Consider the following 11936-nt stretch of genomic DNA (forward strand, 5'->3'; position numbering starts at 1 on the left):
TGTTTTTACTTTTGCCTTCCTAAATCTTTATCAACTCTTTTTACTGAAAAACTTCAATATGGGCCCTTCTTGAAAACCAAGACTTCTTTCCCATTATTTGTACTTTACATATGAGTCGAATTAAGACTATTTCTTCATTGTTAGCCTAATGTAATTTCCCAAGGTGTTTTTGAAAAACTGATGACTGAGAATTTGCACAGAAATTTTGAATAAATTAGCAAACACGTTGTTGTTTGTTTTTGTCACAGTAAGTTAAACATGACATGGGCTGTTGCGGAATGTGGGGATACAAGTTAAGCACACTCCAAGGCGACTTGGTCCAAAATGCTGTATTTGACTCCACCGTGCAAAAAACATTTTGAAACTGTCGTGAAATGATCTTAAAATTGTTTCTATCCGCTAACAGACGCACTTAAGATCCTCTGTCGTCGGGCATTTTAAGGTTACGAACGATGCGCAAAAAACACCATTGCGCAGTGGCTTAAGAACGTCATATTATTTAACCTTACAATTCTTACTCCTGCATCAGTGATCAGTGAATACTTGGATACAAATTCGTAACGTCTGTAACAACGGAGCTCCGTCGTAAAACGAGGACGTCGAGGATGCCTCTTGAGTTTCTATTGACCTGCAGCTATCCAACAGGCCGCTAGGGGAGCCGCTGGACCACCAATTCAAGTGGAGATTCCCGAGAGCCAAGTATAAAATTTGGGTCATAAGATAAACAAGATTTATACTAAAGCCAGCACAGTCTCTCTCGGTGGGCGTCGTTTTTTTTTCTTCAGCTTACTAACCGTCCTCACTTTTCTCCCCGTTGTTCTTTTTGATTCAATTTTTCTAATACTACTTGAGCGTTGTGAGGCACTTGCTCAGTCTCAACATTCTCTGCTCGGCTTCGCTTGGACGAAGCTAGCTGTCAGATCTCCGCTGCCTCTGAAGAGGGGAGACCACTTTACACGTTTTCCATGTGTAGGCCTAAACACACCGACAAGGTAAGCTTTTTTTTTTATTCTAACCAAGCGGCCTTTTTGCTTCCGAGTTTCGAGTCGTCACTTGGACGTTGACGCTGGCATCCTTGCCTCCTGCGTTAACATCTGCACCTCGATCAGGGGAGGCAGCGGCTGCTAACATTAGCCGAGTTAGCCCGGTGGGACGTTCGGCGACGGGAACGATGCTTCAAAATGAATTTGTTTGTTACCGACATTGGATGCTTGTTGTTTGATTGACATTGAAAAGGGCTCCTCGTTTTGTATTCTTGGACAGAGTGGTTTACATCGACAGGAATTTGTATTATTGAACCTAATAAAGTGGTCGTGAGAACGAGCAGAGCATTGAACGCATCAGCGTATCACACGCGAGTGTTGACATGCAATGCAAACACAAAACGATATGATCGAGCACAACACTTAGTTCTCCTGCTCGGATTTTGTAATCTATGCATCCGATGTGATGTGCTCATATGAACTACTGCACATGGGGTCCAATTGAAGCGTTTTACGATGTATTGTTGTGGTCTGATTAATGGTCAGTTGAATTCACTTTGAACAATGACAGTTAATGACTTGAGTGCTTAATGACCTAGACTGGGAATCATTTAAAAGCTGTTTGATATGATCTTAAAACTGTATAAAGAGAGTTAATTGGCAATTATAGCAATGAGCTCCTCACAATAATCCACAACGGCAAATGATCGTTGTAATTAATGAATTTCCTCATTTAGTGGCCGTGGGTTGTTTTCATTTGTTTCTTTGACTCAACTACTTTTATACTAATACGGAATCATGTTGTCTCACGCATGCACAATGATACATTATCTCAACCTCGAGTGATGAATGGTTTATTTTGACATTTAATTCAGCTGTGATTATATGTGATCGTTTAAATGAAGTTGGTGAAGGATGCTCATCCGTCCATTTACAGCAGCTTATCTCTTCCACGGATCACACTCAGGGTCGCCTTGTTGATCTCATAATGAAGCCGTGGATCCTTCTCTTATCCAGATGGCCTGTGTTGTACATGTATGTCCTTAGGACAGCATCCGTGTGCGTACATTTAATGCTGTAAATTGCACACGACTTTGCTCACCACCCTCACACAAGCTCTGTGAACCCAACCTTATTCCCCTGTTAGAGAAGGTCAGGCCATGTGATTTTTGTGACAATAAGACACTAAGTAGATCATCTGGAGCTGGGCAGCTGCTATTTAAAAAGGCTTGAATCAGACTGCTTTCTCTGATTTGTTTTCTTTTTTTTTCATTGAGCTGCAGTGATCACAGCAGATCAGTAAAGTTAAAGGCTGCAGACGGATTTCCATCATTCCTGATAGTTGTAGACTCTTTTTTGACACCTCTAGCGCTAATACTTGTGAATTAAAACTCTCAAATTCTTTGAGTCTGCCCTGGATGAAATTTTGTATCATTTATGTCGTTTTTATGTAATCCTGTGAACAAACGATTTGATCAACCAGCAACCAATGGAAAGTCTAAATTAACATGCCAACATCGAATAGCTGATAAGTCGCTTCAACTCCAAGTACATAGCATGTTTGCTTCTCAGTCAACGATCTGGGTTAGAATCCTCAAGTTTCCTCCCACATTCCAAAATCTTCATATAAAGGGGCTTTCAAAATTAATGGATTACCTCTGGAGTTTAAGATGAAAAAATTAACTCTGTTAAATATTTTAACTCATTTTGATTTACTTCAAAAATAATTTGCATACTTTGCAAATATTGTACCATTTTAGCTGTCCATCTTTTAGCACATCATCTCAGAACAAAACACCCTGCTCAATTTACCACTGGGCCTTGCAAATCAATACTGCTGCAGTGCGGTGCTTGTGGGCAGTTTTGAGAAAATTACCTGAAAAGATGTCTCCGTTTGGATCATATTCAAGAATCAAAGAAAGCTATTCGAGCAGTCTTTGAATTAAATACACGTCATATGTGGTAATTTGGCATAAATTCAAATATATTATTCAAGTAAATATCTGTTACAAGCTTCACAAAAAAATATTAGTTGAAAAATGTGATTAATCGCGATTAATCAATTTTTTGTGATTAACTAGTTAAAAAATGTAATCACTTGACAGCACTAATAAACGTATACGACTCTAAATTGTCCATAAGTGTGAATGTGCCCAGTGACTGAATAGTGATCAGGTCAGGGTCTCCCTAAATTCTTCCCACAAGGCTGATGGCGAATAGAGCTCAATTTTAGTGGCGTACGCTGATAAAAAATTTGTTTTTCTTTTTTTAATACAAAACACGCAGGGATTCTATTCTATGAATGCGGTGGTATCATGTCCTCTCTTCTAATAGGATTAATAACTGTAGCCCGTGTCATTCTTCGCTTGCGTATTGTGATAAATGACAAAGGTCTTCGGTTTGAGAGTCTGTTGAGAGGAAAGGTAAAAGTATGGAGCAGACTAGAAAATAACTCGTTGACTCACTGGAGTCAGAGCAGGACTGAGGAGGCGGATACATCCTTTGAGACCTGAGAGCGCTCTGGATTGACGCCATTGCTTCTGAGTGAAACCAAATCACAGCCTGCTCAGAGCTACCATGTTACCATTTTTGTTGTTGTTGTTGTGGGTGTGGGGGCTTTTAGGCGTCATCCCCGTGAGGTTGGCATCCGATGGAGCAGTTGTCAGTGTTCGCAAAGACGCACCATGTTCCCCTGTCACGTAACCGCCTGGCCCGCTGCTGAGCCCGTCGCCTCCTGCGGCGGTCATGCTCCAGCGCCGCAGTCTTCGCAACCGCTCCCCGATCTGCTGTGCAGCTGTCCCGCGCCCCCGTTGAGCACCCTCTCGGAAACGCCGTCGCCAGACCCCATGGAGTCCCTCATTGTGGTCACAGAGTGTGAACCCAGCAGACCATCTGGAGCGCCTGGTGGGGAGGAGGAGGTACGATGAAAACATGCCTAACATTATACACGCCTCAAAGTGTAGAATCCTGGAAAGTAAATCCCCATCACATTACGCAATTTAGAATTTGACCAAAAATTTGCGGATACTGCGAGGAGAGGAGACTTCATATAAGAGCGTGTGCCACACGACTCTCGACTGTCTACGAAAGTGATCGTGGACAGATTGCTGATCGAGCTTTTGTGGTTTGGAAGGATTCCGGTCACAAACCTGTCATTGTTTATTCGCAAAACCTGTTGCCATAAGCAAAATGAGCGTTTTCTTTTTATCGATGTGCTGAAAAATCCACACCCTGAAACTCTAGAACATTTTCTGCAACCCACCCCCCTCTCTTTTTTTAAAGCTTTTCCATTCATGTTTATTTTCACAATTCTTAAAAATACTTATGATTTGAATTTTTTTTTTTTTTAATTTTTATTCATTTATTTATTTATTTTTTGCTTTGGTTTTTAAAAAAAATGTGTAAGAGCTGAAACAATTAAAATCCACTTTTGAGCCTTCTTATACAGCCCACTTCAGTCACTGACTGGTCAATTTACTTTGTCCGGGTTAGTTGGTGTAAATGTATTTCATTTGCTTAATTGTATGCAAATTTTTGTTGACTCCGTAACATTAAAAGTGAACTCAAACTTAGTACACCCGGGGGACAATTATTATTAGCTGCTTTGCTCTAAAGCTTTCTCCATTCTTTTCAAAATCCGAAGACACTGTGGTTGAACTTTGAGGAGCCACTGTAAATTGTTAGCGATTTCTCTTCCTCACTGTCCATATACTTCCTCTCTTCTCAGGTGGAAGAAATGGACAGCTCCGAAACGCCGCCCTTGCCCACCCCGTCCTGCGACCTTCTGTCTCACACGGTGGGCCGCTCGGAGGCTCTGCTGCCGGCCTGCGAAGAGCAACGAGCACGGCTGAACTTGTCAGACAGGAAACTGTCACTACAAGAGCGTTCGCAAACGCAGACGTCCCCCTGCAGCTCCCCAGGACTTAATGGCCGTTACATTTATCCGTCGTTACCGTACTCCCCCATCACATCACCCCACTCCTCCCCACGCTTGCCGCGCCGACCCACCGTGGAATCCCACAGTGTATCCATCACAGACCTCCAGGTAGGGCACACCTGTTATTTACATTTTAAGCAATATCCCTCTTTAATTATTTTTTTTTTGTGTTGAATAAACATTTGACATCAATGATAGTGGTATGTAAAGTGATCTCAGAATGAAATGTCAAAGCTGTGCAAAATGATACAGTTGCTTAAACAATTTTTTTAATCCAGCCCAGTACTTTTGTTAAATTTTATTTATTTATTACACTTATAAGTTAAGTTTTATTAAACTTTTAGGTAAAAGATTAAATACAATCTTTTAAAACACTTCATTTACAAATATTTATTCAGGATTAAAAAAAAATACTTTTGTGTACAAATTAATGATTTTTTTAACAGATTTTTATTTTATTTACACATATATATATATATATATATATATATATATATATATATATAAAATAATGTATTAATAATATTTTTATATTTTTTATATTTTTTACAGGACTTACATTTCACATTTGCTATTCATTTTTTTTTGGTCAAGTTCACGTGTTGAAACGTGCATTTTTTCCCATGGAATGCTGGGAAGTTGCAGCTTTTCAGAAGCCATTTCTGATATAATAAAGTAGCCAACGTAATGCATTTTTTGACTCCCAGCTCCTCTTGAACATCCATTAATTATGAGTTCAATATCTGCATTAGCAAAAACACTGCATCTTTTTTTACAGATTTATGTAGCTTTTTACCTCCCATTTTCATTTGTTTCAAAAAACAGCAATGCCACTGGTAAAGAGTGATCTCAAAGGTAAGGATTTATAGTTGGTAGACATAAATAGCAAATGAATGAGCTAGAAATTGACATACCCCGCCCCCTTTTTACCCAATGGTTGTAGATGACAAATGATGAACTGCTGTCAAACAAAAACGCTTTTAAAAATGTCGATAATGTAGAGTTTGTTCTGCATCTTATACTTGGATCGCACAGCACTATTAGTGTCGCCGCTTCACTCACAACACTACATTTAAAAATAGCAGCTTGCTTAGTCACTGTATCCCTCTGTGGCGAACTATTCTCTGTAGTCTGGCTTCAGATGCTTCACAGCAGTGTCTTTGTTCTCATCCGTCTTTGGCACCTGCTGTCAAAAAAAAAAAGAAATGCCGCAGGACAAAATATTCTTCAAAGCTGCGTCATAAATCTCATCTGTGGAATCGCAGACGCTGCATAATAAGCGGAGAATGAGTCTGTCAACTCTTGATGCTCGTTTGGGATTTGTACATGTGGCATTTGTGAAGATACCTCAATGTGTGGTGTTTCAAATGCTTGTCAATGTTGAATTAGTTTCTCTCAAGAGCCATTGAAAGTATTCGATAGACGAAAAGCAAGCTTTCATAGGATGTCCTTGCCCATCACATTTTGTAAGGACATTTTCAAATGCATTTTGTGAAAGACTCTAATGTCTACATTTATTCGAAGAAAAAAAAAATCTAACATGTTCTGCTCCTCTTTCTCTCTCTCGTCTCCCTGGCTGCTCCTCAAGGACTGCGTTCAACTCAACCAGTACAAGCTGAAAGATGAGATAGGAAAGGTATCATCAAATCGCTCCTCTTCACCAACTCCTCTGTCACTTTCTCCCTTTGGCCGACCACATGTCTGTCAAGTAACGTTCATCATGGAGGACAGGCAATGACATCCTTCTTCCCGGATGTCCTCATTTCCCGAGCTTTGTGCGAGCCAGACGGCCCACCAGAGAGTTGCAAGATGGATGAGGGGCTGGTATAAATAGGACTCTCCAAAGAGTTGTGCTCCACTCAGTGGATCTTGCTCGCCAATATAGATTTACAGGACTGTAAAATATAAATGGGTCTTAATTAAAAAAAAAAAAATCTTACATTTGACTATAAAGTGGAATTCAGATTTAATTGGACTTACATCAAAGTGCTTTTTTGGTGGCCTTAAAACACCCAAAACAGTATAAAACTATTGATTTGTATTTTTGTCGACTAAAGATGCTCTGTACGCTTCAAAATCATTTTAAATAAATCCAAAAAAAAAAAAAACCATGAAAAGTTTACCCAAACTTAGCTTGTTGGAGCTTGGGCTGAGGTTAATGTCGAGCATCTGAGCTAGGATGTTAGCGCTTATTTTTTCACCTCCGTTCCAATTACGTGGCATAGATAACCGCTTTATTACATTTCATTCCCAAAAACGGTCTACTGTACTGTACCAAAAATAGCATGACGTGTATAAAACTCACTCCAGTTAAAAAAACAAAAAAACAAAAAAAAAACAGCTAGATGGATAAAAATGTGTGACAGCTGCGTGCTTATGGCGAATGCTAAGCTCACATCTATGCTCCATTACATCGGACGCTATCATGGCATTGTGATTTTCCGCAATCATAACTTGTATGTAACTGCTCCTTAGCAAACAAAACTCCTTTTTGAGAGTCTCTCGCCCAAAGTCATCTGCGATCTGCTCTAGCTCACTCGTGTCCCGAATGAAAACAATCGCGATGGAAAAGTGTCGGTTAGCTCGTCGCTTGTCGGCCGATCCTTGATGATGAGATGAGTCTGCTTCTCTACAAACAAATCTGATTCTCTCTGTTAACCCAGTCCCGTTTTTTTACACTGTGTGAGATGCTAACGTTGCTATCGTTCATTTAAGCTAGCCGTTGCAATATCGCTGCAACACTCACATCCCTTCACGTGCATATTTGCGTACTTCATCTGTGCTCATCTTCGCATGTTGTCTCCCATAAAGCATTGACAGATGCTCCATCTGATGTCATTGGCTCCTGTTACAGTTTCTGTTTACCCCCCCCCCCCCCCCCCCCCACGACTACAGGGCTCCTACGGTGTTGTCAAGCTGGCTTACAACGAAGACGACAACACTTACTACGTGAGTCACTGAAACACTTGGCACGTACGCAACAAAACGTGGATGCGACATTAACCTTTGTTTCACTCACTTTGCCCGCATCCCTCGACACTTGTCACGCGACCTTTTCACATGAACCGCGCATGTGAAATTCTCACGTGAGCAATAACACACCAGCGCAACATTTGCTGCGGTTCTTTTAATTAGTGCGATTATTTTCACTCTCCTAAGTGACATAGCTTGCATTGCAAATTTGCTGATTGTATCACGATCATAATAACTAGGGCATTAAGGTTATTAAAAAAAAAATTCTCACAAACAGTGAAGCATGTGATAAGGTGCCGAGAATTATTTCGGGACGCTGGTCGAATGCTAATATAATAATAATAATAATAATTCCCTTTATTAGTCCCACAATGGGGAAATTCGAGATTCGAACCCAGGCCTCCTGGGGAGACTGGGTCCTGAACGCGGCGCCTTAGACCACTCAGCCATCCTGGCAGCCATATAATATGTAGAATGTAAATTGATTTTCACATAGAAAACAATCAATTTTGGAGAGGGTCTCCTCAAGATTGAAAGTCTGTGTTATTTTGCAACAGAAATGAGTGAAAATAAGTTAAGATCATATTTGAGTGGGCGTGGAAAAGCAGGACCAAGATGTCTTCAAGAGTTTAAAGGCATAATTCTTCCAAAAATCCGACTTTAGAGGACCCATGTGGATGTTCCTTAATCGTTTCTCTTTCCAATCCTTGCAGGCTATGAAGGTTCTGTCCAAGAAGCGGCTGATGAGGCAGGCGGGATTCCCGCGTAAGTCGGCATACGGATGTCATCCTTATCTCTTCAACACGTTTGCGACGACTAATGTGGTTTCTCCACTATCAGGACGACCGCCACCTCGGGGAGCCAAGGCGGTTCCTGAGGGCCCCCCTCAGCCCAAAGGACCCCTGGAGCGAGTCTACCAAGAGATTGCCATCCTCAAAAAGTTGGATCATTCAAATGTGGTCAAACTAGTAGAGGTGAATGAGAGTTTTAATGTTGTAACATATTGTAGACTGAGTCATTGTGCTCAGTGGCAAAAGTACACTTGATTATTATCCACAATTTAGAATTCCTGCATGCCATTTTCAACTGCAGATTACTGCTTCTTTGTCAACATTTTATTATAATGACAAAATTGTATCAATTCTAATTGCCTATCCGAAAAATATATTGTCTATAATACGTGCGTAGTTGACAACATTTGATTCAATGTAGTTGGCTGACATTATCTTTAAATTAAAGCCTATTCAAATTAGTGCTTTTTGTAGCATTAAGTGCATCTTTCCTTTGTCATCACTTGTGTGACTCGGTGCCAGGTTTTGGATGACCCCGGTGAGGACCATCTGTACATGGGTACGTCGTGGCCAGACAACCTTACCTTCCCCACAGCACAGGCCATGCACACACACGTCCATATCAAACATTTTTTTTAATTTTTCTGTTGTGGGGATCGCAAAGCTTTACTTTACTAATCACATGTTTGCCTTCCAGTGTTTGAGCTGGTCAAGCAAGGGTAAGCGGAAGCCTCTTGTATTGTAATGGTTGTCTCACTCAAGCGAATTCAATCTCATTAGTTATGATTGCTAATTGGATTTGGGTTTGTGTCCAGTGCTGTGATGGAGGTGCCCACAGATAAACCTTTCAGCGAGGACCAGGCTCGCTTTTATTTCCAGGATCTGCTCAGGGGAATCGAGTATTGTGAGTAACCACACGCATCCTTTTATATTTCGACCTGCCTGTTACCGTTACCGTTTTTTTTTTAACACACATTACATTCAGTACCACATAAGCACTAAAGATAACTTCATATTTAAATCCTTGTCATCGTGACGCCTGAAAATTCATGATGTCACGGTGGGAGGATAATGTAATGCTCCATTTTCACAGTACATTATCAGCGGATCATCCACCGAGACGTCAAGCCCTCCAACTTGCTGGTGGGTGAGGACGGCCACATCAAGATCGCCGACTTCGGCGTCAGCAACCAGTTCGAGGGGGCCGACGCCCTCCTGACAAGCACTGTGGGAACGCCCGCCTTCCTTGCCCCTGAAACGCTGTCAGATACCAGGAAAAACTTTTCCGGCAAGGTGAAGTAGATGTCAGCTGACTAACCGTCGCCCTCTAGAGATGAGGAGCAGTATTACAAGACACTTTTTTAGTTTAAAAAAAAATATATACTACAATCTGCTCTCATATACTAATACACACATTTTCAATGTCCCCCCCCAGGCTTTGGATGTTTGGGCAATGGGTGTGACACTTCATTGCTTTGTCTTTGGAGTGGTGAGTTGGTGCATCATTTTAGTCAAATATTCTCATCTTCAGAGGGTTGATTAAAAGCAAAACATCTGTTTATTTGTTTTCATTTCCAGTGTCCGTTTATGGATGAGCGGATCCTCAATCTGCATCAAAAAATCAAGACACAACCAGTGGAGTTACCTGAGCAGTCAGTTTGTGTTCTTATTTTTAATTTTTTTTTAACAGCAGCTTGTTTGATAACATTTCCAATGAAGAAGGTCAAGTGTAAGTCTTGTTGTCTCAACAGTGCTGACATATCAGATGACCTCAAAGATTTGTTGCTCAAAATGCTGGATAAGAATCCAGAAACCAGAATCTCAATTCCACAGATTAAGGTAAAATAAAGTGTGAAAGTGAATATTTTACTGCTGAATACCGACAACTCTCCAGCACTTGAAGTGGTTTATCTTCTTTCACGATTTTCGTGTTTTCTCGAACCCAACAGAGTATTTTCGATTTTGTGTTCAGGTGCACCCATGGGTGACGAGGCACGGCGCGGAGCCTCTCCCTCCTGAAGACGACAACTGCTGTATGCTGATTGAGGTGACCGAGGAGGAAGTGGAGAATTCGGTGAAACACATCCCGAGCCTGGCAACAGTGGTACGACTACGTACGCCATATGCTAACTGAATTATGAAAAAAGTACACCTTGCTAATTTTAGGCTGTTGATATTCTTTAAGATCAAAGTTTTTGTTTTTTTTACTGTGAAAACACATTTGAGATTTTTGTGGGGGGTGTGGCAATTGAGAGCCTCTTACTGTAGATAAATAAATGAAGTCATAGTAAAATACTATGCAATAAAACTGCATTCATCATAATTGCCGAAAATGAAAAAAAAATGTTAAAAAAAAAGCAAGGGAGCAAAAAGTAAAAAGTTGCTGGATTTGGGATGATTTTGCATGTGACATATCCATTAGTCTAACAGCATACGCATCCGGTAAGTTAGGTTATATTTGAACGTCTTCTGAAAACAAGTAAAAAATTCATTTGACAAACGAGAGTTAATTTTCCTTGATACAACCTTTGCGGATTACCATGACCTTAATGGCCGAGAGTCTCCACAGGCGTGATAGAAAAAACACAATTTTGAGTAAGCCAATTATATCTTTCATTGATATTGTGACGGTAATTTAGTGACTTGCGCAATCATGCTGCTGCGCGAGCAAACGTCGCAGTATATAAAATAAGTCCCTCGTGACAATTCTTGTGTTTTGCTTTTTTATCATCTCAAACAGTGTTCTGTTCATTTTTTTTATTTATTTTATTTATTTATTTTTTTTACCAGATTTTGGTGAGAACCATGTTGAGAAAGCGCTCCTTCGGGAACCCCTTCGACTGGGCGCGTAAAGAGGGATGCAGCAACTCGTGCACTTCAGGGCAGATGTAAGGGCACATACATGCGCACACTCTCGTGAAATATTGCACGTTCTCGTATCGCAAATGAATCTGTTTTGTTGTTGCTGTTGTTGTTATCCTACGGCTAACCATTTGAGACTAACCTCGATCGCCGTTAGCCCGAATCGATTTATATCAGCGACGGGGAACAAGGGCGATCGCCACATGTCCAATAATGTTCAGACAACAACTACGTACTAACAAAAACTTTATTCATCAATCGCCATGACACTTTACGGCACCCTGTGTCTTTATTGTCGTAATACTTGTAATGCTCGTTGTAAGTGTAGATAATGGTGAGTGGTATTTTAAATCATTTGTTTTTGAAAATATGTCTTCACATGAAAATGTC

General features: G+C 40.7%; 1 protein-coding gene across 1 annotated transcript in view; it reads left to right on the plus strand.

Annotated features, from left to right (window-relative positions):
- Positions 1 to 580: 580 nt before the first annotated feature.
- Positions 581 to 11936, plus strand: part of camkk2 (calcium/calmodulin-dependent protein kinase kinase 2) — a 14072-nt gene continuing 2716 nt past the window's right edge. Inside the window, exons 1-16 of the mRNA XM_088281313.1 lie at positions 581 to 992; positions 3607 to 3901; positions 4711 to 5028; positions 6509 to 6556; positions 7816 to 7869; positions 8607 to 8658; positions 8734 to 8867; positions 9207 to 9243; positions 9382 to 9403; positions 9500 to 9588; positions 9778 to 9977; positions 10120 to 10173; positions 10263 to 10336; positions 10436 to 10523; positions 10657 to 10788; positions 11475 to 11572. Coding sequence (XP_088137439.1) covers positions 3668 to 3901; positions 4711 to 5028; positions 6509 to 6556; positions 7816 to 7869; positions 8607 to 8658; positions 8734 to 8867; positions 9207 to 9243; positions 9382 to 9403; positions 9500 to 9588; positions 9778 to 9977; positions 10120 to 10173; positions 10263 to 10336; positions 10436 to 10523; positions 10657 to 10788; positions 11475 to 11572 — 1634 coding nt within the window. The 5' untranslated portion in view covers positions 581 to 992; positions 3607 to 3667. The remainder of the gene's footprint in view (positions 993 to 3606; positions 3902 to 4710; positions 5029 to 6508; positions 6557 to 7815; positions 7870 to 8606; positions 8659 to 8733; positions 8868 to 9206; positions 9244 to 9381; positions 9404 to 9499; positions 9589 to 9777; positions 9978 to 10119; positions 10174 to 10262; positions 10337 to 10435; positions 10524 to 10656; positions 10789 to 11474; positions 11573 to 11936) is intronic.

This window comes from Idiotropiscis lumnitzeri, chromosome 18, assembly GCF_059441095.1.
Source record: "Idiotropiscis lumnitzeri isolate Australia: NSW breed Sydney's pygmy pipehorse chromosome 18, RoL_Ilum_1.0, whole genome shotgun sequence".
Classification (NCBI taxonomy): Eukaryota; Metazoa; Chordata; class Actinopteri; order Syngnathiformes; family Syngnathidae; genus Idiotropiscis; species Idiotropiscis lumnitzeri.